Consider the following 27,291-nt stretch of genomic DNA (forward strand, 5'->3'; position numbering starts at 1 on the left):
AAACAATATTTTTGAGACTATGGAAGTGTTTTAGGTCATAGAAAACAGAAAATCTAGAGATATAAAATTATATATTTATTAACTAATCTCAAAAGGATTTTACCATTTTGTTTTCTATGGCACAATGAACCAAAGGAATAGTTCCTTACAAAAAGAAAATTTCATTTTCCTAATATAAAAGAGACATCTGCACTTTCAGTGAACCCGTCTGGAATTGACCCTGACAGTGCCGGCTCCTACGGCACAAGGCGCTGGCAGGACCAGCAGTTCACAGCGGCCAGACTGAGGCCCCGTGGGCTCCCCAGGCCAGAGGAACATTCCGGAGCAGAACCCAGGTCCCTTCTAACTGGATTTCTGTTCTTTTTCTGAACATGAAACGTGAATTGCGGGCTTGCATTCCCCATCCTTTCTCTAATCGACATGGGCCCCAGGTGCCGGGTTCACTGACCGGCTGCTGTGTGCACAGTTTAGGGCCCAGGCTATTTCAGCCGTTGTCCCCTGCTGGGGAAGAGGCCAGGGGTCTTAGTCTGCTCCCCCACAGACATCTCCCCAAGGGGCTCCCCCACACTCCGCAAGGGTCCCCTTACCTGGAGGAAGGTCCGAGCCCACAGCCTGGACCTGACCTTCAGGACAGCGCTTTCTCCCCCTTCCAGTCGTCCCACCACACAGGAGATGCGCAAGCACTCAACGTTCGTGCAGTTCTGTGAAGACAATGGGCAGCAGGCAGTTAGGAGGGCAGGGCAATTACACTGTATCTCCTCAGAGACCATTTCCTAAGCACTGTCACTAACTTAAACAGAGAACACATGCATTTGGAAACAACTAAAAAAAAAAGACAGCTTTGCACCAACATTGCATCAACTTTAGTGGCAGTTTAGAGACAAAATGGAACATAAAATACAACATCATGGTGGTGAATGCACAGCTATGTGGTGACACTGTGAGCCCGATCATATACCTCGGATGGATTGTACGGTGTGTGAACGTATCTCAGTAAAACTACATTAAAATACACGGCATAAAATCTAAGCCCTTTTCCGAGGAACTTGCAATGGTCTTTCTGCAGGAAGCAATTGGACGGCTTTGTTTTCTCAGGACTTGTGGGAGCATGGATGTCTCACCCAATCTGGACCCTCACGCTGACCCGGGATCGAGCACGTCTGGAGAATGTCACAGAGGAAGGCCCCGAGCCGCGGCACCTCAGCAACTGCACTTAGGAACCGTGGGCAGGCAGGCGCACTGTGACACGCTCCTCTGCCCACAGCACCGTCTGGCTGTGAAGCAGAGCCCTCCTGCATCCGTCAGAGCGAGTAATATGTGAGCTGCATGCTTCTGGAAAGCCTTCCTTGTGACGACAGTTGGCATCTCAAGCCGCTTCCTGGCTGGGCCCCTCGTGTCCACTTCTGCCCACCCTCACGCAGGACGACTTTCCGCTGTCCTCCCACTGCCCAGGTCCTCCTCACGGCTGCGCTTCATTCATCGTCTGCATCTCAGCACTGAGCACTTGCACCTTCTAGGTGCTCAGTGAAAACCAGGTCCCTGGATGCTCTGTAAGTCGCTGACTGGGGCACTGTGCTTTTGTGAAATTGATGAACCACAGAACAACCAGAGGGACACACTGCCATAGGAAACTTCTGCCGGAAGAACCTCAGAATTCCATAAAAACCAAGCTGTCGTTCCCACCTCAATCAGGATGGCAGAGGGAGAAGCTTCCAGCCTCCATCCCCCACAGCAGCTTTGAACAACCAGCAAGAACTGGCAGAAACATCTTTCTCAAAGCCCCATAAAACAGTTTAAGGACTGCAGAAACAGGGCATGTGTCGAATCAAGGAAAAGGCCACTTAAGAGCCATAGGACCTCTTGGTGCCCTGGTTTCCCCCCACCCAGTTTGATGTGGAGCTTGTCCACACACCCAGGGTGGATCCTCGCTCCCAGTCCTGGAGGGAGCTGAGTAACCCTTGTGCACATGTGGGAGCACATGTGGGAGCATGGATGTCTTGCCCAATCTGTGTGGGGGTGGCCTGAGGGACTCGCCACCCCAGAACTTGCCCTGCATGTAGAAGGCGGCTCACAGAGCCTCCCACAGAAGGCTGTGGGAGAGCAGACAAGTCGAGCTGCCTGGGGCACAGGTTTGCAGGTTGTAGGACATGCAGAGCAGTGCCCAGACCTTGAGGAAACTGTTTCCTGGGGAAGAGGGGACATAAACATCCATGTAAATGGAGGCATTCCTAGGGCAAAACCACATGCCCAACATAAGACACAAGTGCAGAAAGGACCAGGGAGGCCCCTGCGCTTTGGCCTCAAGCTATTCTCTAAACTCATCGTATGGATAAGTTCTGAAGGAGAGCACTCACACAGGTCCATCTCCAAAGACTAGGAACAGAAAAGCATAAAGGTGCTTTCTTTTTTCTTTTATTTTTTTAGCTCCTGGCATTCAAGGAAAGCTCTGTCACAACACTAGCTGGATGCAAGCTTAAGGAACAGAAGCCTCAGAGTCTAAATTCCAGTGATAACACATTACAACACCAGAATGTCCAGGTTTCAACAAAAGATGACAAAATACACAAAGAAACAGGAAGCAATGGCCCAGGCAAAGGAGAAGATTAAAGCATGAGAAACCACCAAAGAGAAGGACCAGACCTGGGGACAAAGACTTTAAAAACGGTCCTAAGTGTCCTCAAAGTGCTAAAGGAAAATATGGGCAAAGAACTAAATGAAATCAAGAAAATGAAGGATGAACTGCAAAGAGAATAGCAATAGAGTGATGGAAATTATGAAAAGAAACCAAACAGAGCTGAAGACCTTAGTAACAGAAATTTAAAATTCTCTAAAGGGTCCAACAGCAGATTGGAGCTGGCAGAATAAAGGATCAGTGAATGTGAAGATAACAAAATCAAAATCATTGAGCCTGAGAAGCAGGAAGAGTGAAGAAAAGTGAACAGAGCCTGAGGACGCTCTGGGACACCACCAAGCGAACTGATACACGCACTGTGGGAAAAGAGGGAAAGGGGAAGAGAGAGTATTCCAAGAAATAATGGCTGAAAACTTCCCAGATTTCATGAAAGATGTGAATATACATATCCAAGATGCTCAAATAACTCCAAACAGGATAAACCCAGATATATTCACACTGCGACACATTACAAACTGTCGAGTGCCAAAGATAAAAAGAATTATGAAAACCGCAAAAGTGTGCCATGTACGAGGGAGCCTCAGCAAGATTAAGTGCTGAGTTCTCATCATAAACCATGGCAGCAAGAAGGCAGTGGAATGAAATATTTAAAAAGCTGAAAGCAAAAAGTTGCCACCCAAGAACTCTACAACAAAACTGTCTTTCACGAATGAGAGCGCAACTAGGACATTCCTAGATAAACAAAGCTAAGGGAATTTGTCACCACCAGACTGGCCCTACAGCAGGTGCGAAAGGGAGCTCTGCAGGTTGAAAGGAAAGGACAACAGACAACAGATCAAAGCTGCATGAAGAAATATAGATCTCTGGTGAGGGTAATTACATGGGTAGATATAAATGCCAGTGTTATGGTATTTTGGTTTGTAACTCCACTTTTTACTTCCTACAGAATCTAAAGGGCAAACGCACAAAACACTGACAACAGACAATGCTAAGTTAAGCCATGGGCTATGGTTAATGGGACAATTATAAAACTGTGCCCTCACCATTTTAACAAATGTTCCACACCATTGCAAGGTGTCTGTGGTGGGGTGGTGTATGGGAATCCTGAATTTCATGCAAGATTTTTCTGTAAACCCACAACTTCTCTAATTAAAAAATATATATATATGGTGGAAAAATAAAAACAACCCAAGTCAACAATTTCTTATGAATTTTTAATAATACATGAGGATTTGTGCTGCCCAAGAGAATATAGCAATATTGTTGCGAAGTAGGCAGTAACTTTTCAAGAGGAAGTCTCCTTCCTTCTTACGGAATCTGGCCCCAAACAGTAAGAAGTGTGGGTTTTGTGCTGGGTGCCTTGTGATGCCCTGAGGAGCAGGCAAGGATGTCTCCACCCCGCCGGACCTGCCGTGGACAGCGCCACGTCCTCTCCTGCTCGGCCCTGCAGCTGGCTGATGGGGAGTGAGGAATGGGGACAAAAAAGAAAAAAAAACATGTTGACAAATCGGTGGTCTTGACGCTGGGTGGAGCGAGAGAGGTCTCTGGCGTGGGAATGCGGGGGGCGGGCGCTGGTAGGGAGGGAGACAGGGAATTTGAGAGAAGCAGCTCATTTTGGGGGCAGTTGAAACAGTCTTGGACTTGGGGCTGGGGAGGCTGCGGGACCCCCGGGAAGACGGGCACGGGGAGCCCGTGGGGTCTAGAATGCGGCAAAGTGGGAGAAGCGACCCCCGGAGCTGCTCCGTGCAAGGAACTTCCCAGAGGGCGGGCCCGAGGGGAGTGGGCAGGTACAGGGCCACGGAAGGAGAAAATAAGAGAAATCCTGGAAACTTCTAAGAGACAGGCCACGGGCTGGAAAGAAAACCAGGAGGGCTCCAGGAACTGACCGACAGTTTCAAACGCTGGGGAGGCTTCAGGAGGTAAGGTTCCTGTGAGCCGAGCAGGGAGAGAAGTGAGCACGCTTGCCAGGAGGAGAGGGGTGGCAACTACAAAGGCAGCAGGGGCCTAAGGTGAGAGAGGAGAGGACATTCGCAGGCTGAGGAGGAATTACAGTTTAGTGCCAGAGATACAAGCTTTTCCTATTCAAATAGGAAACTGTGACCCCAACACAGGATATTGGCGTTTTGTACTCTGAAATTCCTAATCAGAATTGTGATTCAGTAAGTTGTTTTCAACTAAACAAAAGCAATAGGAGGTCGTATTTAGCTTTTGATTTTAGAATAAATTTTGCATAATCACTCTATGTCCAGAGTTGTTTTGACTTCAGGACAGGGGGAGGCACAGGGTTTGCAATTTTTAAACAAATAAGAGAGAAAGAGAATAAAATATGAGCCAACAAAGTAATATATGGAACTCAAAGGTTGCCTTGGCCCTCATCTGCAAGGTGTAAGGTTCTATGATATTCAAAAGTCAAGAATTATCTTTCGTCAAATGTATTTCATGAGAAAGGACAAAAGGAAAAAGCAAATGCACGTAATTTTCAAAGGAATTTTAGTTATTGCCTCCAGTGCCTCAATACGCTCAGGAGACATATGCTGAAGTGCAAAGTGCAAACACGTATTTGATTCTTGCTGTTGCCCCCCCAGGCTCGAGCTGGTTTTCCAGAGGGCTTTCCCCTCGGTGCTGCTGTTACTAGTTGGCAATTGTCAGTCTTTGTTTTCTCTCCTGAAAACTTCTGTTACCAACAAGACACAGTTGCATCTATTTCTCCCCAATATGCTCTCTTTCAATGGATCTTTGCTTGTAAGTATGAAGAAAGGTTAACTATGTGATAGGTGACAAGTTCTGGATTCTCAGGACTTTGCGTAATCAAAAAAGGCACCATCCTACTTTATTGGACAGAAATTAGTGATTAGGATTAAAGGACTTTTTATGTTTTGCTCTGCTTTTGCTTCTCAAAAATAAGATAACTCACGAACAGGAGTGTATGAGCAGAAAGGGTATCAATTCAGGGCCCTCCAGCTCCCACTTACAATCCCATTTGTCTTCCTCAAAGCTCAGGTGCTGTCTCTGCATCGCCCGATGACTCAGATTGGGGCGCTCTGGGTTGGAACCCAGGAGGGGCAGGTGCCTGGGTCCTGGGATCTCACACCTCCAGGCTACTGGTTACAAAGCAGGGGTCACGGCACAAATCCCCAGGAGCAGCTCTTGGTCCTCCCCAAAACACACATGCACCCGTACACACACACTCACACCCACATGCATGAACACACGTGCACAACACCCCCACTCACCCACAGGTACCACGTGCACACCACACACCCACTTACACAAGGACACATCCACACATGCAGCCAGGAGGGGGGAATGCTGTTTCTACCAGGGCATTTTCTGCTTTAGTTGATGGGACAAATACTTGCTTAACATTCACAGAGACTGTCACTCCAAACTGTATCTTTGGCAAATCCTTGGTAACCTTTGATTTTTAAATCGTGACAGTTTAACTTGTCACTCTTTTTAGTCACACGAAAGCTAGAAGCAGGGGTAGAATTTCCCGGAACTTGTGCACAGATTTGCTCCCACCGTGGTGAGCACTGTGGACAATCCCAGCCCCCCGCGGCACACTGTGCTTCCAGAGGCAGCCCTGCACCCTTCCCTGACAGCCTGGGTGCCTGGAACTCAGTGGGTGGGGTGGCTGGTAAATTCCGTCATCCATTACTGACGTGGTATTTGAAGTTGCTTTTGAGATGTCATTTCCTTAGAACCAAGTTTAGTATCAAAAGCATCAGGATTGAGGGAAAAGTAAGAGCAGATGGGGTGCACCCAGGCAACTTGGGGAAGGTTCCAGAAGCTCTCAGCGGTGGCTGGATGAGCTCCTGGCTCCGCTGAACGTTGCCACATCTGCTCAGCAAGACACAGCAAGGTGAGCCCGTCACACAGCTGGGCAGGCGAGGCCCTGCCAGTGTGGACTGACCAGTCTTGTTCTGTCCTCCTGGCTTTTTTTAAATAAACTTTTCTGCATGTGTACGGTTAAAATATACACAACATAAAAATCATTTTAACCACTTAAAATGAACAATTCTGTGACATTAAGTACATTGACAATATTGTGTAACTTTCACCTCTTTCTATTTCCATAACATTCTCCTCATCCCAAACAGGAATCCATACCCACTAACCAATAATTCCCCATTCCTCCTTTCCTGCCCCCTAGCAATCACTATTCTATTTCCTGTCTTGATGAATTTGCTTATCCTAAGTATTTAATGTAAGAGAAATCACACAATATTTATAGTTTTGTGTCTGGCTTATTTCACTCAACATGTTATCTCCAAGGTTCATCCATGCTATAGCATGTATCATCATTTTGTTTCTTTTTATGGCTGAATAATATTGCATTGTATGGTCATGCCATATTTTTAATCCATTATTCCATTATACTTGGGCTACTGCAAATAATGCTGCAATGAAAACTGATATACGGATTTCTGTTCAAGTACCTGCTTTCAATTCTTTCAACTAATACCTAAAAGCAGAATTTCTGGGTCATATGGTAATTCTATGTTTACTTTTCTGAAGAACTGCAAACTATCTGTGGGGAATTGAGTTGTACACTTCAGTTTGGACATGTTCTTGGTCTTGGTCTGCATTCCGGTAGGTGTGGGCCCAGTGTAAAAAAGATCTTTTCAAGATGATGCTTCAGTTCACGTGTGGCCCCACTGAACCAGGTGTGCTCTAACTGGGATCACTGGAGTCCTTTACAAGCAGAGTGAAAGTCGGATGGAGAGGGAAGCTGTGGGACATCAAGTGACGCAGCTGAAATCAGTGGAACCAGGAAGAGAAAGGAGAAGACGTCACCATGTGACAAAAGCCCAGGACCGAGGACAGCCGGAAGCCGGGCCCAGAATGCCACAGTCTTCTGGGAGAAAGTATTGCTTGGCTGACACCTTGATTTTGGATTTAGTCTAGCCTCAAAACTGTGAACCAATAATTCCTACTGCTTAAGTCAACCACTCTTAAAAGCTTCTTGCGTTTCCTAGATGTGTATATTCACATCTTTCATCAGATTTGGGAAGTTGTTGGCCATTGTTTCTTCAAATGGTTTTTCTGCCCCCTTCTCTCTTACCTCCTGGGACTCCAAAGATGTGTGTGCTGGTGTGCTCGATGCTGTCCCACAGCTCTCTCAGGGACTGTAATTTTTCATTTTTTTTTCTTTCTGCTCCTCATACTGGATAATTTCTCTCATCTTGTCTTCAAGTTTGCTAATCTTTCCTTCTGCCAGATCAAATCTGCTGTTGAATCCATCTAATGAGGTTTCATTTCAATTATTGTACTTTGCAACTCCAAAATGTCTGTTAGATTCCCTTTTATAATTTCTAGCTCTTATTTTTGTTCAGACAACATTTTCTTAATTTTCTTTAGTTCTTTTTTTATGGATTCCTTCAGCTTATTGAACACATTTATGATGGTTGATTTAAAGTCTTTGATTAATAGCCCCAATGTATGAACTTCCTCAGGGACAGTTTCTGGCAAATTTTTGTTTTTTATGTGCATGAGCCATACTTACATGTTGTGTGTATGTGTGTGTGTATGTGTGTGTTGTGGAATTTCTTGTTGAGTATTGGACATTTTGAGCATTATAACGCTGAAAATCTAATTCTCTCACTCCTCTGAGGTTTATGGGTTTTTTTAATTTTTTTTCATTGAGGACTGGAGCCATTAATTATGACTTTTCCAAACTATTTCTGCTCATACACAGGGAATGGAAAGAGAAAAGCATGCCTGCCTCTTTAAGACCTTCTGCCACTTGTGCCTTAGGGGGGCTGGGCACTGCAGCCAGACCCGGTGGTCTCCAGTGGCTCATCACAGCTCCTCCCCTCACCCCGGGTTCTGGAGGCCTCGGTCCTCATGGCCCACCTGGCACCAGCCACTGCACAGGGGGTGAAATTCACCAATATTTACTGCAATTTACCAGCCTTTTCCTCCAGCTTTTCCCCAGATGCTGCACAGTGTCCCACTCGACTCCAGAGTTCCAAAGAGCTGGTTCAGCCAGTTCCTGCTGGTTCAGCAGCTGTTCTTGTGGAGGGACAGACTCCCGGGGTTTCCTGCTCCACCGTCTCCCCGCCATCCTCTTCCTGGTCTTCAGGGCTCTGGTTCAGCCTCCAACACAGAGCCGCATCTCTGGCTCCTCTTCTGCCTGCGGCACTGGGGCAGGCAGTACCGCTTGGCCTTGAGCCCCCAGCCTGGCCCTGCCTGTCTGTCTGTGAAGTGGACATCAGGTTCTGTGGACATCGTGGCTCACAGCTGCCTCACTGGACGGTGTGCCCCGAGCACAGAGAGCTGAGCCTTGACCCTGCTGTGTGCCTCTTCCAAATGGTCAGGGCAGAAGGGCAGTGTTCATGTGCTCAAGGTAAAGCCCCAGAAACAGTACTGGAGTGAGTGGGAGAATTGAAACTGAATGCAGAAGCTCAGGCCAGAAGGAGCACAGAACCTGCTACAGCCCCACGGCGGCTCTGGCCCAGGACACCTGAGCACACCGCGCTTATCTCTTCTGGACAAGCACAGAAGATTCATGGATTCAGGGATTCAGGGACAGGCCCAGCGGCCGGCAGCCCTTGTCCAGACTCACTTCAGACCTCAGCACTCAGGATCCCCGAGCAGCTCCACACAGCCCCGCTGTTCCTGACGAGCACTGAAGCTCCGCTCACGTGTTCACTGTTATTTCTCTGATGGCACCTCCAGGGCAGGTTACAAGAGGGAAAACGATGTTGCAAATAACCCTTACAGAGATTCACTTTCATCTTCGCGGGACGCGCTGCCTGTAACACGTCAGGCACACACCTGGGCGTGGGGGACCCCATGTACCTGCCGGCCCCGCCCCTCCCTGCTCACCAGCACTCTTGCCGGGCGCTGTCTGGGGGGCTCCAGCTCAGGCGCGTGCCTCCTCCGGACCAGGTGAGGAATGGTGGTGTTTCGCAGGAAAGCACTGAGCTCAGGGGTGTCCTCAGGGGAGGCTGCAGGCTGCAAACAGAAAGAAGGAGACCCCCACAATTACACCAGCCTTCGTTACCTTTTCACCAGCCTTGTGCTCTAGGCAACTGCGGTCGCAGTTGATTCGTCTGGGGGGGGGGGGTGGCGGCCGGTAGCTAATTCCTAGGCTCCCAGGCTTCCTCTGAAGGTACCGGCGGCGGGGGCTCTTTCCCGAAGGCGAAGGCGAGGCGGGGGGCTTGGCCAGGTCCCCGGCGGGGGGGCGTGCAAGGTGTGGAGGGCGGCGAGAAGGAACAGGCAGGACACGGTTCTTTTAGGGATGATGAAACCAAGAGAGAGCTTTATTTGGCGAGAGCACAAGCTTATATTGGGCGATTAGAGGGCGGGGTAGCTGTAGAGGTCGAAGGCTTGGATTGGTTCAGAGAGGGCGCGGAGGTTGATAGACAAGGGGCGGGAGTAGTTTTGGTAACTGCGCATGCGCACTGACGGTGGGGGAGTTGCTCTGGCAATGGGGAGTGTCAGGGGCAAGATACGGGGGTGGGGAAAAGGCGGTTCCCTCCGGCAAGCCTCCCCTACGGTGGTATTTTGGGTGAGGAAATGGGGCCTGCCTCCGGCTCCACTTTCCCAGGCCTGGGGGGCTGTGGAGGGCGCTGTCGCCCGTGCCCACCACCCTCCCCAGGGGCTGATCAGGTCCCCCAGCCCAGGCCCGCCAAGTCAAAGCACGTAATCAGTGTCCCGCATTTCCCCCTTCTTTTCAAATTAAAGGAAGAAGCTTACCGGAGAGGTCCGCTAAGGGATGAGGGAAGGGGAAGGTTGGGGAGGGGAAAAAGGGTTGACGGTAGCTCAGCAAGGCTGGAGCTCAGCGTTGGTGTGGCACCCGGGTGCTCGACAGGAGCCTTGTTGCTTGCGGGATGGACGAGGATGGGAGGTTTAAAGTTGGAGGTTCAGATAAACTGGAGCTCGAGGTTGGTGTGATGTCCAGGCGATCGAGGAGGGCCTCGCGGTCGGCGGGTTGACCGGTGGCGGTGAGGTTGCGGAGGGTTGGTTGCTCTCTCGGAGTAGGGAGCGTTAGAGGTGGCGAGTCGCTGGTACTGGACTTGCACGAACGAGGAAAAAATAGCATCCGTTTGTTTCCTTACAAGCTGGACAATTCTGCGGATAATGCAGGGTCCTAAAGTGAGAGCTAGAATAATCATTAGTAGGGGGCCGAGGAGAGGAAGAAGGTAAGGAAGGAGGGGAGTAAAGATGTGGGACCAATAGCTGGTGGCTTCACGGTCTCTTCTACGTTGCTCCAGTCCCTCTCGAACCTTTTTTAGGCTGTCTTCGGCGAGACCTGTGGAATTGGCATAAACACAACACTCTTCTCCTAGGGCGGCGCAGAGGCCGCCTTCTTTGAGGAGGAGAAGGTCGAGACCTCGGCGGTTTTGGAGCACTACCTCAGAGAGGGAATTGACAGAATTTTTAAGATGGGAAATAGCGTCTTGTAGGTGACGAATGTCCTCATCAACAGCCGCCCGAAGGTGAGTTAGGGCGGAGCTTTGACTGGCTAATGCAGCGATTCCGGTGCCAGCGCCTGCAAGACCTAGGAGGGAGGCAATCGTGAGAACGGTGATGGGCTCTCGCTTTTGCAGTGGGGCAGGAGCTGCAGTTGTTTCCAGGCGGAGGAAGAAGTCTTCCTCACTGTGGTATAGGACCCTAGGGACGAGGACAATCAAGAGGCAAGTTTCATGAGTTGTATTGAGGGTTTGTACATTAAGGCAGGGGGTAAGTCCTGTAGAGGAGCAGAGCCATTGGGAGGAGTTGTGGGGAATAAGAAACTTGGCAGAGCTGCTGGGAGAGGAGTAGTTGGCACAAGCTGTGAGGCTGGGAGAGCTACTCGAGCGAGGGCGGATGCACTTTCCTGTAAAGGAGACTGAATGAAAGGTTAAGGGGACGGCAGAGGTATTCCAATTGCATTCCGAAGGGCTGTCCTCTGTGTTTTCTGAAAAAGAGAGGTTGGAGGCGACCGGCTCATACAGGGGGGAGGAAGTGGAGAGGCAAAGCCAACAAGAGGAGGTAAGATTGGGGTTGGAGGAATTCACTGAGGTGAAGGCCGCTTGGATAAGGTCGAGGAGGGGAGAGGAGTAACGAGAGGGGGGTAGGAAAGGTTGGGGTGGTGGTGTTGGCGATGCGCTGTTTGTAGCTGAGGTGCGGTTTCCGGATGCGCTGCTTGTACTTGAAGTGCGGCTGGAGGGCTGTGGACTAAGAGGGTTAATGACTTTATTAGGACCAATGGCAGAGGGGTTTTTTAATACAGCCTCCTTTTTTATTAATATAAGGGAACCCGGGTCGGTCCCTTTTATGTAAATCCGAAAGCCCCAAGTTCGACCGAGGAGCCAAGAGGGATCAGCAGGGAGCTGCACAGTGAGATTTAAATGTGAGCAGTCACCTGTAGGTGCAGTGTGGTGATAACCTCCATAGATACCCCAGGTAATGGGTTCTTCAGGAGGCTTGCAGTTCAGGGGAGCCCATTTTAGAGTTAGGTAAAGATCAGTGGCGTAAGGCTTCCAATAAGTGGCTAATGTTTCACATCCCCAATATGCACAGTAATATTGGTTGGGAGTATTACAGTAAGGTTTTCCAGAGTTTGAGGATGGGCACATGTAATATTGGGCTTGATTCCAACCAGTGGGGCGTACTAAAGGAGTGGGAAATAAATCAGTTGCGTTGACAAGAAAAGAAGGTCGCCCTGCTGTAACTTGGGTTTGTATAACTGTGGAATCTTCCCATCGTGCCAAGGTCCATTTCCAAGGTTGGTGGGGGGAGTGGGGCTGAGAGATGGCCCGGGCAGAAGAGGCGAGAGCCAACATGATCGTAAGAAGGGAAGCAATACTAGGGTGAGGGTTGTGGAGGTGTAGGGGGCTGGCTTTTGCCTGCCTATAGAGGCGTATAATTTCTCTGATCTCTATATTCTCTGGGGTCTCACTCGGGCTGGGGTTCAGGCTCAGGTGTACTGTTGTCATCTGGTGCACCAGGCTGCGGAGACGACGGCGTTCTCGTCTCGTTAGACGCGTGGTTGCTGGTGGCGGGCCGGATTGCCCTTCCTGGGATCCAGATTGGTTGTGCTGCATCATCTGGGAAAACACAAGCAAACCCGCGCCCCTGGGCGAGGAGTGGGGAGGGACCCTTCCAGGCATTATTCTCTGGGTCCTTCCAGTAAACCATCGGGGCCTGGGTAGGCCTGTATGAGGGCCCCCAATGTTTATGTAGGGGCGAAAGCCCTTCCTTATTGAATGTGAGTAAATTAAGGTGAATAAGGGCTGCTATGATAAGGTCCCCTGGAGTCGCCTGGGGGAGCATTGCCCTTTCTTTTTCTATTTGTGTTTTTAAGCGGCGATGGACTGCTTCCACAATGGCTTGCCCCTGTGGATTATAGGGGATGCCGAAATGATGGGTAATGTTATATAACTGAAGAAAGGCTGCAAAGGAGGCACTGCGATAGGCAGGCCCATTGTCTGTTTTTAGGTCCCAGGGAACTCCCATGAAGAGAATTCCTTGTCTTAGGGCCTTGATACAGTGTTTTGCCGTTTCCCCGGCAAGGGGGACTGCATAACACATGGCCGAGAAGGTGTCAATTATTACATGCACATATTTGAGGCGTCCAAAGGACGGAACGTGAGTGACGTCCATTTGCCATCTAGAATTGGGCTTTAGGCCTCGTGGGTTGACTCCCTGAGGTTGCAGGGGGCCAAGCGGCGCAAAGGGCGCACAAGTTGCACAATTGCGGACAAGATGTTTACAGGTGTCTAGGGGGAGGCCACATAGATGATGTAACGACGTAGCCGAAAAGTGAAACCTGGAATGCAATAACTTGGCCTGGTTAACAGCATCCCCCAGAGGGGCTGCCGTGTGGGTTAGCATAGCTTGGGTATTCTGAGCTGAGACCGCTTGATCTACTATACTATTGCCATTAGCCAGGGGCCCCGGAAGGCCTGAATGACTACGAATGTGGCTAATGAACCAAGGATCCTGTCGATGCTCCAGGATGCTTCTGAGGTTAGAAAGTGCTTTATCAATGGCCGAGTCTCCCGGGAAAAAGGTGGAAAACGCGAGGACTCGGCAGACCTGATACGTGTAGAGGCTGTCTGTGAAAATGTTTACTGGGTGGTTGCAGTGGGCGTTTAGCGCGTATGACACCGCCAGAATTTCCCCCACTTGAACTGAATGAAGGTTGACATAACTGAATAGGCGGGGTTCCGGGTGGTCCTGAGAATAAGAGAGGAAGGCAAAACGGGTTTTGGAGGCGTCAGTGAAGACGGTAGTGGCACCCGGGATGGGTGCAGAGGTGGGGAAAGGATGGAAGGGGCTGCGGAAGGGAAGCTTGGCGAGCCCCTGTAACAGTCGATGGCTAGGATAATGGCAGCTGAATTCCCCCTGAAATCCTTCCAAGAGGATTTGCATGTCCGGGTTGTCACGTATAAGCAGGCGGGTTTGGCCTGTGTCTAGGGGCCAAACAATTTTTTCTGGCGGCTCTCCGAATACATGAACAGCCAGGGTGACTAGATCTGAAGCTAGGCTGATTCAGAGCCGCACTGCGGGGCAAATTTTCCTAAGCCGGCTTTTAGCAGGGTGTACCCAAAGCAGAGGGCCTGGCACGGGAGTGGGGGTAGGGGCAGCGCTGTTCTAAGGGTTGCCTTGAGGTGTAGAAGGCAGCCAGGGGTTGTTAGTCGGCAGGGTGGGAGGAGTAGCGGCAACTGCCGGTAGCGGCTCCAAGGGGGAGCTTGTCAAAGGGGGAGGCGGAAGTGGGAGGCCCCAAGCGTCGCAAGATGGCGGCGTGGTGGGCGTGGCTAAGACACAAGATGGCGGACTAGCTCCACCCTGTGAAAGGGCGGGGCCTAAGGCATAAGATGGCGGACTAGCTCCGCCCTGTGAAAGGGCAGGGCCTAAGGCATAAGATGGCGGACTAGCTCCGCCCTGTGAAAGGGCGGGGTAAAGCGCATGCGGTTTCCGGCCCGGCTTAGGGCTGACGTCATCACTAGAGCACTTCCTCCCCTCAGTAGAAGAAGAAGGAGGAAGTTCGCCATTTTGGAGCAGTCCGGGGGGGGCGGTTGCAAAGAGGCACAGGGCGCCAAACAAAGAGAGAAAGACACAAAGGAGGACAGCAAAGTAATGGAGGGGAAGAGGGAGAGCGTTAGGAAGAATGGGGGTCATAGAAGAAAAGAAGGAGAGGCAGCCGGGATAATTGGGGAAGGGAGGAGCGGCTCCGGAGCAGCGAGGGAGAGGCGGCACCTAACGCGGAGCGGCGAGGGAGAGGCGGCCCCTAACGCGGAGCGGCGAGGGAGAGGCGGCTCCTAACGCGGAGCGGCGAGGGAGAAGCGGCTCCGGGAGCGGCGAGGGAGAGGCGGCCCTTACCTTGCAGGCGAGGAGAAGGGGAGCTGGAGAGGCGTCCGGGCGAGCGGGTGGCTTCACGGGACCGCTGCGTGGAGAGGACGTCGAATTGCAGAAGCCCCACGTTGGGCGCCAGTTGCGGTCGCAGTTGATTCGTCTGGGGGGGGGGGTGGCGGCCGGTAGCTAATTCCTAGGCTCCCAGGCTTCCTCTGAAGGTACCGGCGGCGGGGGCTCTTTCCCGAAGGCGAAGGCGAGGCGGGGGGCTTGGCCAGGTCCCCGGCGGGGGGGCGTGCAAGGTGTGGAGGGCGGCGAGAAGGAACAGGCAGGACACGGTTCTTTTAGGGATGATGAAACCAAGAGAGAGCTTTATTTGGCGAGAGCACAAGCTTATATTGGGCGATTAGAGGGCGGGGTAGCTGTAGAGGTCGAAGGCTTGGATTGGTTCAGAGAGGGCGCGGAGGTTGATAGACAAGGGGCGGGAGTAGTTTTGGTAACTGCGCATGCGCACTGACGGTGGGGGAGTTGCTCTGGCAATGGGGAGTGTCAGGGGCAAGATACGGGGGTGGGGAAAAGGCGGTTCCCTCCGGCAAGCCTCCCCTACGGTGGTATTTTGGGTGAGGAAATGGGGCCTGCCTCCGGCTCCACTTTCCCAGGCCTGGGGGGCTGTGGAGGGCGCTGTCGCCCGTGCCCACCACCCTCCCCAGGGGCTGATCAGGTCCCCCAGCCCAGGCCCGCCAAGTCAAAGCACGTAATCAGTGTCCCGCAGGCAACTTGTTTTTTCACAACTGAGTATGATTCCCAGGAGCGCACCGCAATTTTCTGATTTCCTAGCAGTTCATCACATGGCAAAACGAGGAGCCAGCCCTCACGCTGATGGCCGGAATTCCTGGGGCAGGCGGTATCTTCCTGGGAAGCTTTCAGCAGAAGTCATTTCCCTGAGAAGGGACGGAACGTGGAGCAGGGGTGATGCGTCGTTCCCTCATTATACACTGGGGGTGAGTAAACTGAGGAACCCTTTACGTGGGGAGATGGATCCCGAGGAGGAAGCAAAGGGGGCTCTGGCCTGGGGAGAGCCGAGGGTCCGGGTGAGCACGGCACCCAGGGGAGAGCTGCGTCTGTGCGCTACAGGAACACCAGGTCCCCAGTTTGTTTGCAAGTGTTCTGGAACATACGATGTTATCTAGGCTCCATGCTGGCTACATCTGATGGCTGAATAAACATTTTGAGAGTTCCAATAAACCATGCCTAATATCCTGTTACCATTCTTTATTTCAATCACAGTTCCTAAGGATTAAATTTAGACGGACTGAATATAAAAACCTAATTTTCTCCCTGCTGAGAAGCATATTCTTTTACAGTTTCTCTTTATCATCCCAGAAACAAAATAGAGTGTTCATCTCTGTGGAACAAACAGAAAAATCCTACATGGCAGATGTAGGACACACCCCAGAAGGTGAAGGACGTTCTCAGCGTGTCCCACGGATCCAGAGCGACCCCCGGCGCACAGGGGGAAGGGTCCGGCCGCCGCCCGCCACCCACTCGCCTCCCGCCAGAGCCCCTGGCAGGCTGCTCTGCGCAGTGGAGCTGCTCTCCCCGCCTCGCCTGTGGGGCCCAGGGGGGCACAGAAGGAAGGCCACATGCCCAGGAGCACGAGCAAACAGGGAGAGAAAGAAGACCCAGTGAGGAGGTCACATGGAGGAGAACTCCCAGAGAGTGTGGGCCACAGGTGTGACCAAGCACGTCACGTGCCACAGAGGCGCAGAGAAGGGGCCGTGCCCAGGGGTGTCAGCCAAGACAGGGCTGCAGGAGACGAGGAGGGTGCCAGCCCAGAGCCCTTGCGGCCTGGGGGAAAGTGAGCCTAGAAAATGCAGAATTGTGGAAATCATCATTGCAATCTTCCACATTTTCTGTGTGTGCTTGTGTGTGTGTGTGTGTGTAGATTTTGCTGTGACATTTAGCAAGGGTAATTTCCTCTATTTTTAAGGTCTCTGAGACTCTAAGAGATTAGACCTGTACTTGACCAGCTACAGGAGGAGGTGCTGGGAAGGGTGCGGGGCCGAGTGTATCCCCAGGGCTGCAGCCCCCACCACCACTGGCAGTGGTAATGTATCAGCCCGAAGCTGAGAAAACTCACTCCCGTGTGGTGGCACCGGATGAGTTCGTGTACAAATGAAGAGCAAGTCCTAGGAGGGGTGGCCCTGAGATTCCGTCTTCACCAGCGTGTACGAGAGTCCAGTCCTGAAACCCAGGGCTTGTCGGGAGCTCAAGAAGGGTGGCACCGAGGGCACGGCCGGCAGCCCCTGCTTCTTTCTGGGGAGCTTTAAAGCAGAGGGAGGCCGGTCACCCTGGAGCTCCATAGCCAAAAGGTCTTTAAATGATTGCCAACCAGTTTTCTCAGATAGCGTTCCAAAAGTATTTCAATGAAGAAAAATAGCAAGAAAGAAATCATCCAAGCAATGTAAATAAGAGTTAGCCTGTTCCCCAGGTGAGCTTTGGAGCCGCTTTCACGGTTGGTCGTGAGCCCACAGCCACGCTTCCCACAACCTGAAGACACTGGCAGTGAAGGAGGCTCCTCTCCGTGGTGATAGCAGGCGTTCCGTTTCCAGTAGAATTTGCTGAGTATTATGAGAATCTGAGGGGAAACACTGAAGTATCTTCTTCAGAACAAATATGAAAATTGTCTTTCTGCAGCAAGAAAATAACTGTGAATAAATGTTTCTGTCCCCAGCTGCTACTCAGAATTGGACTCCACCAGGAGTTTTCTATTCTAGCTATTCTCCAGCATAGGTTTAAATTTATGGATTAAAAGGATATTATGTAGCTGGAATGTGCAGTGCAGTTGGGAATGCAATTTCTGAAGAAATAGACTGGGAGAACTCAGATTAAAGCAGAGCGACACATACTATCCTTTCTCATTTGTAATCTGTCTTTGAATTTCAAGAATTCTCAGCAGCCAGAGGCTGTGGATGCTCTCATGTCTCTCTGTCTATAATCAACTTTATGTGGAGAGAGCACAGGGGCTCAGTCTACTGTATAATTTTCCTTAAGACTTAAGTGTTAAGGATTTGTGGGGAGAAAAAAACCTCACTTTTTTTTTTAACCTTCTGGAAAGATCATGCAAAGCATAGCTAGAAGAATCCATTCACCCCACTGGTGATTCTGAAGCTTTTCTATGTATTTGGACATGGTGTTTTTACATTTTAAAGTGTTCATAAGAGAACCTAAAGAACATCTTGACAAGAAGATAAGGCAAAAAAGAAAATGGCCCCAGTGGGTATTTTCTCCCTCTAGCTGAGGACTGGAACTGCAGACACTGCTGAAAGAGGTGGATGAAATTCCTCTGTCAGAGGGAGCATTCTAAAAGAGAAAGACAGACAGACACAGACACAAGAAAGAAATGGCAAAAGGGAGAGAGAGACACAAAGAGAAAGAGGGAGACAGAGAGAGGGAGTGAGGGTACATACAGCCAGAGGGAGAGGACAAATTGGGGAGCAAGCAGCAGTTGTCACCAAAGCATCACAAATGGAGAGGAAAAAATTGGCCTTGGGCATTAATTTTCTGATCTGACTTTCTGAAGCAATGAGCAGCCAGGTTTATCTTTAGGAGTTTGCAGGAGAAGCTTGAGTGTTAAGAGGTTAGCCAAAGACATCGGACAACACCTCAGAATGAGGTGACTCGTGCTTCCACTTGTTCAGGATCCTCAGAATAACTCTGAAAAGAACAAAAAGAAATTGCAGTATCTCAAAAGATATACTGAACAATCTTCTTCTGGGTCTCGAGTTTTAAGTGTTGTGTGAGTGTATGCATGTGTGTGCTTGTGTATGTGCGTGTGGGCATGTGTCTGCATGTGCATGAGTGTGCATGAATGGATGCATGGGTGTGTGTGCAAGTGTCCCATGTGTGCATGTGGGGATGAGTGTGCATTTGTGGACCCAAGAGTGCATGCATGCACGTGCATGTGTGGGTGTGAGTGTGCATGCATGGGTGCATGGGTGTGTGTGTGGGGTGCAAGTGTGCATGTGGGGGCATGAGTGTGCATGTAGGTGTGTGGGTGGGTGTGCATGCATGTGCATGTGTGGGGGTGCATGTGTTGGTGTGTTTATGTGGGCATGAGTGTGCATGTGGGCTCGAGTGTTCATGTGTGAGTGTACATGTGCAGGTGACTGTGAATGCATGGGTGTGAGTGTGCATGTGTGGGTGGCTTGCATGCATGGATGTGCTTGTGCACACATGGGTGGGCATGAGTGTGCATGGGTAGGCATGAGTGTGCATGCATGTGTGGCCATGAGTGGGTGTGTGTGTGCATGCATGTTCACACTTGTAAAGATGGAGAATGACAGCAAGCCCTGGCAGCTGCTGTTCCCGGAAGTCACAAGTGCCTCTGCTTTCTGAATTAATGAGAACAACAAATGGAGTGAGTTAGGAAGGAAGAAAATATTCTTAATGGTGAGACAAAAAAACCTATGTAAATCTGCCCAGCCAAGCCACTGTCTGTGTGGCCACTGATTTTAAACAACTCTGCAGGGCCCTGGCCCTTGATGAGCTGTCTGGCTATAATTTGGACTTCCTGTGGGACTGATTTTGTTCAAGAGCCGAGTTCTCAGTGGCAGCCCCCTGCTCTGCGTGATTCCAGAGACTATTCTTTAACCACACTGGCTTTCTCTCTTGTAAGCTTGTCCTACTACAGACCCTTTCAGACCAGTTTGCCTCAGGATTCTTCTGTCCTGTGATCTCTGAGCCAGTTGACTTGAAGGTTCTAGATTCTGACCCTCTCCCCCGCCCAGCCTCACACGCCGTAGCCCCTCAGCGTCTCATCCGTGGCTGCTGATTGCAAAGTCTTCCAATTTTTAACAATTCTTCACTCTTTATGAAGTTGCAGCACCATAATACGGTTTAACTTGTTCAAACCTCATCTTACCTAGAGGTCGCAGCCTGTTTGAATTACTCTCCAAACCCCGGGATAAAGCCCACCCAAACACAAAAACTGGTAGTTTGCAATCAGCATTTTACTGCGTTGAAGATAGCTGAGAAATACTTTACTTGACTCTAAAATTGTATTCCAAGAAGGATCTGGAACACATTAGTTTTGTGGATTTGTCTAAGCGCGCAAACGGCTGAGTCTTGGAATGCTTCCGAGGACAGAACGTGAAGGGCTGAAGGCGACACCTCCGAGGCGCGTCCTTCACCGCAGATCTGTGACCTTGAGGAACGGCGAACCCTCAGGAGGGACCGGAAACGGGGGGCGCGAGTGCCGAGGGGGGCTGAGCCCCGGTGCCCGCACCCCAGACCCTCGTCAGCGGGTGCCAAGGTCTCCTCCGCCCCCGGCCGCGCTGCTTTCCTGGAGACGCACCTGCAGCTCCCACCTGCGCTCACGGGGTCGGGGCGGGGCCAGGGGGCCGTGGGCTGGAGAGAGGCTGGCTCCGGCCGGCGGCGTGGGCGCCCTCCCCCAGTGTGGGCCCCTGGACGCCTGAGAACTGCGCTGTCCCCGAAGCAGACGCACAGCGCGCTCGGTGGGGCCACCAGGCAGCTGGGGGGCCCGGGGCGCTGCGCGGTCGCGGCCGGGAAACCCCCTCCGCCTCTGCGGATGCTGGCGCTTCCGTGATGACCACGTCTGGAGGCACCGGGAGGCACCGACGCGCGCTTCGGGACTGCGTTTCTCACTGGGGACAGCGTCCTCCCCGGTCCCCGCGGGGCTAACGCTGTGAAGCCGAGTACTTGCAACCAGGCGCTGACCGATGTCAGGGAAAACGCATCATTTAAACACCAGCAATTAGCTGAAGATAGGCTTAATTAGGAGAACCTTGTGAAGATTCTGGGGAACTACAAAGGCTTGGGAGTGGGGCCGTGGCTCCTGTGCGTGGAGGGCCCAGGAAATGAACTGAGGAAATCTGGACACTTTCTCTTTCCTCAGCAAATTTCCTTAGAAACGTGTGGGAGTGTCAGAGCAATGAGGGACAGAGATATTTTCAGTGGCAAGTGGGCAAAACTGCGAATGTACAGAGGAGGGAGAAGCCGACTGAAAAGCGTGTAAGGACCTGAGAGAAAGGGATTTGCCAACAGGAAATGAAGGGAAAAGGTGTTGGGAACGCACAACCCCCAGAGACCAGGTCTGCGCTGGGTGTGGGCATCCCGGGAAAGGTGGGACAACTTGCAGAAAGTGAACTGCTCAAGATGTAGGTCCCTTAAAGGCACTGGCCTCTTCTCACCCGCTGATAAAGAAACTGCAAACCCAAACAGTACAGATCTCACCTTAGTCCACTCACTGGGTAAGATTTAAGACTGGAATTTACCTCTTGCCTACACACATTTCTGCCTTCCTGTTCTTTTTACTAAACCCATCCTCTTTCTGCTTCTTAGTAAAAATAAGACTACAGACACTCCAATTTCTTGTGAAAGAATCTGAAATTGATACTAAAATTTAAACGTTTTCAGGCCAATTCTGTTGAAGGTAAACAAATAATATTAATAATAAATTATTTGTTTTTCATTAATTTCCAATTCATATTTCACACACAGAATAGACAAAGATTAGATTAAGCCTGTCTTTGCAGTATCTAGGAAGAAATTAATTGCTAAATAAATTAACAGTCATTTAATATTTTAAGAGGAAAATAATTTTCAGGTACTCTAAATTGTCTATAGTCATTGATGTAAAATATGCTGATTATCTTTTTTAAAATTATTCATTGAAAAAAGCTTTTTTAGACTCTCTGGGCCACACTTACTAAATATAGGTAAACATATTTCAAGAACCTGAAATAATAACATCTCAACGCTTTCACAGTTTCAGAATAAAAAATAATCTTAGGATTAGTACTTTTAGGGAGGTATTAATTCATATTGTACTCAAGTATTCTTACAACTGTCCACAGATTGAGAATTTTATAAAATAGGCATAAAGTTACATTTTAAAAAAGTGCTAGTCTCAGATTTTTAATCAATGTCTATATCTTAAAGAATAAGTAGGTAGCAGAGAAGACCAGGTGGCTAGTATATCTTACCAATTGGTTTGCAGGAATCTGTGAGCATTTAAGGCAAGTTATCTATTGGTACTTTTCCTGCTGTTAAATTGGTGGTTAAATGGCAACAAAGAAAAAAAGAAGCCCAACCAAGGAGGCACACATTAAACAAGTTACATAACATACACACATACGTAAACAGTGTCAGATATAGAGTAAACATCACACTCAGAGAAAGCTGAATGCCTTCTGCGAAATCATGAGCTGCTGACAATTTAGATTAAAAATCTATGACTATAATGTGACTAGGTTAAATGCAGGGCAGGATGAACATTAATCACTTCAATGTTATACATTAATATTTAAAGATGCTATTTTATAATGTTACTGCTCTTGAAGGCATTAAAATCATCTCAATGAAGAGCAAAGAAAGAGGAAATGGACAGAAAATCCAGAGAGGAAATACTTTACATAATTTTGCATAATAAATGTGGCCTTATTTATTATTTTTCCATAAAGGAGGCCTGTGGCCCTATAAATCCTTTAATATTGAGCTCCCCTTTGAGTTTTCCTCTTTTCAGCTAGGAGTCACGCTGTGTTGGAAAAGAAGGTCTTTTGAAGGATGGTGGTCTGGGGTCCCGGCTGAGTGGGGGCCGCGCTCCAGCTGGGTTTCATGCACGGGCCCTGCAGGTCCCAGGGGGATGTGCTCTCACATGAACAAGTCCTTTATGAGAACATCTGGTCAAGGGCTTCTGTGACATCTTCAAGGGCGTATGCTAATTCATTTCTTTCCTTCACAGAAGGGGCCTAAGCCATGTCTGGACCCTAACCTGAATGGGATCAGCTGTGGACACGTGAGCCCCTTGTCTATCCCAGTGAGGCTGCAGACCCGCTGCGTGGACGTGGGGTGGGGGTGCTGGTGGAGGGCAGGGTCTCACTCCCCCTCAGCCCCAGAATCTGACTCTGCCCCAGTGATCTGATGCCCGTAGGAGCTGGGGGCAGCACTCTGTGCTCTCCTCTGAGAATGGGGCTCCAGTCCGGTCTTGGCATTCCCAGGACACCACACCACGTGCTGCTGGCAACAGCCGGAAGAGGCCGTTTTGGCAAAGGTCCTCATGTATTTTTGTAATATGCCAAAAAGACTTAAAAATAGCATCTTGTACTGATTCTCCAAAATTGAACATGTTTATGTATTATTTTGGTTTGGTTGTACAACTAAGCAAACCATATAGAATAACTACATATTGAAATGGGCTAAATTTAACAGCTCACCTCTAACATTTAGCTTTTTATCATGAGCAATAAAACTAAGAGGAACTTAAATTTTCTAAGAGTGATATTTTAAATTAGGTTTGGCATTTTAACTGTAATACTAAGAAAAGAAAAAATGTGATCAATTCTCAATGAAGTAATTAATTTTTATAATTACTTAGCTTCTTAAAAGCCACTGTTTTAATTTTTTTCTTACCAAAGAAAAAAAAAAAAAAAAAAAAAAAGCCGCTGGCTGGACCAGACTCCTACCTTTATATCCTGGGGGTTGATATCAGGGCTCGTTTGACACCGCAGAGGTCCCAGGGTTTGAATATGGAAAACGTAGAGGAGAAACTCGTCCCGGGAAGACAGCGGCCAGCCCACCTCCAGGCGGGTGTCACCGATGGCGCTGGGCCCAGCGTTGTGCATCTGCAAGCAAGGGGCAGGTGGTGAGGCCTCACGGGGCCGGAGGGGAGCGTGCGGCAGTCTCACCCCCAGAAGGAAATCCCCCGGAGGAGGGCTGGGGAGGATGGCTACGGGGGAGCAGCTCGAGGCTTGGAGGGAGGCTCTTCCACTGTCAGATGCCGGAGCGAAGGCACAGCACACGTGCCCCACGCCGGTCGGTGGCCAGGAGACCTCAAAGCTGCATTAGCTTCATTTTAAACCTAGAGATGCAGTTCTACTTGCATTCAGTCAAACCCCAGTGATTCCTTCCTTGCATGGGAACCTGTCTCTGCTTCCTGACTGCTGACTTGTTGGTCACAACCACATGCGACACTCTCTCATTTGTGAGAGAACAGCCATCCACAGGTGCAAGGACGGCCGCCCGCCACAGCTCACAGGTGCACCTCTGAAAGCAGAGCTCCTTCTGTTTTAATCGGCGAAGCTCAAGGAAGGAAAGGCCACCTTGCACAAGTTGATGAGCATTTTTAATGCATGAAGTCTGTACTTGGAGGACACAAAGCAGCTTGCGAGAAAACAGTACATTTACATTTATCATGTTTTTAAAACTTCGTTTAAAAGTTAGCATGACACTTGTCTTTTTTCACAGTTTTGTAGTTAGAATGATCATTAAAACAATGTAACTGTTTCTGCTTATTTAGGTGACCTATTTCATTTACATTACCAAAGCAGTGTGATATCTGCTGATATAGTATATTTTGAGCTACAAGATTTACCATGTCAGAAACATTTGATGATCTCTTGTGGCATTACTGATAATTACCGTAAACTTTTAAGATCCACTGGTGCTAAGATTTAGAGGCAGGGCTGTCCTGAGGATGACAAGTTTGAATACGTTCCAAACTTTAAAGTGTCACTATTCTTAAGCAGAAACCAACAGAGCATTTCTTTTCTGCGGGATACTGATTACGTGCTTCAACCTGGCGGGCCTGGGCCGGGGGACCGGATCCACCCCTGGGGAGGGTAGTGGGTACGGGTGACAGCGCCCTCCACAGCCCCCCGGGCCTGAGAAGGTGAGGCCGGAGGCAGGCCCCAATTCCTCACCCAAAACCAACCGTTGGAGGAAGCTTGCCGGGTAAGACCGCCTCCCTCGTCTAACCACTCAACCCCTCCGTTACAATGCAACGTCCCCTACTGCCAGTGCGCATGCACCAATCATTGTGCAACACCCAACAACCAACCTCCGCGCCCTCTCAGAACCAATCCAAGCCTTTAACCTCTACAGCTACCCCGCCCTCTAGACCGCCCGTTATAAGCTTGTACTCTCCCCTAATAAACTCTCTTGGTTTCATCACCCTAAAAAGAAACGTGTCCCGCCTGTTCCTTTCTCGCCGCCCTCCATACTTTGCACGCCTCCGCCGGGGACCTGGCCAAGTCCCCCGCCTCGCCCTCGCCTCCGGGAAAGAGCCCCCGCCGCCGGTACCCTCCGAGCAATCCTGAGAGCCTAGGATTTAGCGACCGGCCGCCACCCCCCCCCCCCAGACGAATCAACTGCGACCGCAACTGGCGCCCAACGTGGGGCCCGAACCCACGACCCTGGGATTAAAAGCCGACCCTGGGATTCAAAGTCCTCTCCACGCAGCGGTCCAGTGAAGCCACCTGCTCGCCCGGACGCCTCTCCAGCTCCCCTTCTCCTCGCCTGCAAAGTAAGGGCCGCCTCTCCCTCGCCGCTCCACATCTGGAGCCGCCTCTCCCACGCCGCTCCGCACCCGGGCCGCTCTTCCTTTCCCGCATTAACCTAGCTTTTGCCCCCGACTACCTTTCGTCTTCTCTTCCTATGTCCCCCCATTCCTCCTAACACTCTTCCTCCAGTGGCTCTCCCTCTTCCCCTCCATTACTTTGCTGTGGTCCTTTGTGTCTTTGTTTCTTTGTTTGGCGCGGTGTGCCTCTTTGCGACCGCCCCCCCAAACTGCTCTCGCTACTAGAGGCTCCTGCCTTCTATTCTCGCCGTCTCCTTCGGCCTCGCGACCACGGTTTACCTCATTTTCTTTACTCAATAATCAACCCCCCTCTTTTTTTTCTTTTCTCCCTCCGCTATGGGTAATCATCTATCTGCACGCCAAGCACCCCAAGTTCGCGCTCTGGCCGGTCTCCTAGACACACATCGCTGTAAGGTGTCTGTCCGGCAGCTGCAAGTATACTGGGACCTCCTGCTGCCCTTTAACCCATGGCTCACCACTTGCCACCTTTGGGACCCTGTCACTTATGATCGCCTTGTTGATCGGGTCACCAACACCATGGAACATGAGAGCAAGCGCTTCCCTCCCGGCTTGCGCCCCACCTTAATAACCGTCCGCTCCTGCCTTCAAGGCTCCCTCCCCCCTGATCGAGGCCCCATTAAATCCAAGGAGGCCCTATCAACCCAGTCAACAGATTCAGATAGCGATACTAATGTAGACCACGATTCGGACACAGAATCCTTAGTCGAGCAAATTAACAACGCGCTCGAAGTCGCCCCCCGAAAACAAAGCAATACTAAGCCTCTCCTAAATGGCGAACTTCCTCCTCCTTCTTCCATTGAGGGGAGGAAGTGCTCTAGTGATGACGTCAGCCCTAAGCTGGGCCGGAAACCGCATGTGCTTTACCCCGCCCTTTCACAGGGCGGAGCTAGTCCGCCATCTTATGCCTTAGGCCCCTCCCTTTCACAGGGCGGAGCTAGTCCGCCATCTTATGCCTTAGGCCCCTCCCTTTCACAGGGCGGGGCTGGTCCGCCATCTTATGCCTTAGCCACTCCCACCGCGCCGCCATCTTGCGACGCTTGGGGCCTCCCACTCCCGCCTCTCCCTTCGGCGAGCTCCCCCTCGGAGCCGCTACCGGCAGCTGCCGCCGCTCCTCCCACCCCACCGACTAACAACCCCTGGCTGCCTTCTACACCTCAAGGCAACCCTTGGGGCAACGCTCCCCCTACCCCCACTCCCGCGCCAAGCCCTCTGCAAGCGCGTCCTCCTTTCTCTCGTGCTTTTCGCTGCTTTCCTCTTAACCTTACCCCCACACCACAGAAACCGTATGACTGGTATCCCATTGACTCAGATACTATCAAGCAGCTTCGCAGGGCCGTCAAGGAGGACGGGTTAGGTAGCCCATACGCTTCCCAAATACTGCAGGATCTCGCCATGGACTTTTGCCTCCCCCAAGACTGGGCCTCACTTGCCCGTTCCATTCTTAACCCCGGCCAGTTTGTTGATTGGCGTGCCCACTTCCAGGCAGAAGCAGCTAGGCAGAGCGAGCAAGACGCAGCCACTGGGGCCACTCATCCCCCCGAGGCTTACCTGGGCACGGGAGTGTTTATAAATGCATCCGCCTATATTAATGCGCCTGCCACCTTTTGGCCTATCCTTCGGGGAATCGCCTTGCGAGCTTTTGCCAACTGCTCTGCCTGTCGGCCTAATAAATTCACCAAGCTCTTCCAGGAGCCGAGCAAGCCTTTCGCCACCTTTGTCTCCAGAGTCGAAGAAACCTGCGCTCGAAAGAATTGTCCAGCTTGTAAGGAAACAAACAGATGCTATTTTTTCCTCGTTCGTGCAAGTCCAGTACCAGCGACTCGCCACCTCTGACGCTCCCTACTCCGAGATGACAACCAACCCTCCGCGACCTCACCGCCACCAGTCAACCCGCCGACCGCGAGGCCCTTCTCGATCACCTGAACATCGCACCAACCTCGAGCTCCAGCTTCTCTGAACCTCCAACTTTAAA

The 27,291-nt window shown here is 50.6% G+C and overlaps 1 protein-coding gene across 6 annotated transcripts in view; it reads right to left on the bottom strand.

The window, feature by feature from the left end:
- ITGA8 (integrin subunit alpha 8) overlaps nucleotides 1-27,291 on the bottom strand; it is a 226,065-nt gene that overhangs the window by 26,509 nt on the left and 172,265 nt on the right. For 5 of the 6 annotated variants that reach the window (XR_005217174.1, XR_005217173.1, XM_037837633.1 and 2 more), the window contains 3 exons: nucleotides 23,407-23,565; nucleotides 9,464-9,592; nucleotides 588-701 (listed from right to left, as the gene is read on the bottom strand). Coding sequence is in view for 4 of the 6 variants with exons in the window: in XM_037837633.1 (XP_037693561.1) it covers nucleotides 588-701; nucleotides 9,464-9,592; nucleotides 23,407-23,565 (402 nt within the window). In the remaining 2 variants the exon portion in view is untranslated. Of the gene's footprint in view, nucleotides 1-587; nucleotides 702-9,463; nucleotides 9,593-22,211; nucleotides 23,001-23,406; nucleotides 23,566-27,291 lie in introns of those variants that run through there. The other variant, XM_037837634.1, reaches the window with a different exon arrangement.

Source organism: Choloepus didactylus, chromosome 5 (assembly GCF_015220235.1).
Source record: "Choloepus didactylus isolate mChoDid1 chromosome 5, mChoDid1.pri, whole genome shotgun sequence".
NCBI lineage: Eukaryota > Metazoa > Chordata > Mammalia > Pilosa > Megalonychidae > Choloepus > Choloepus didactylus.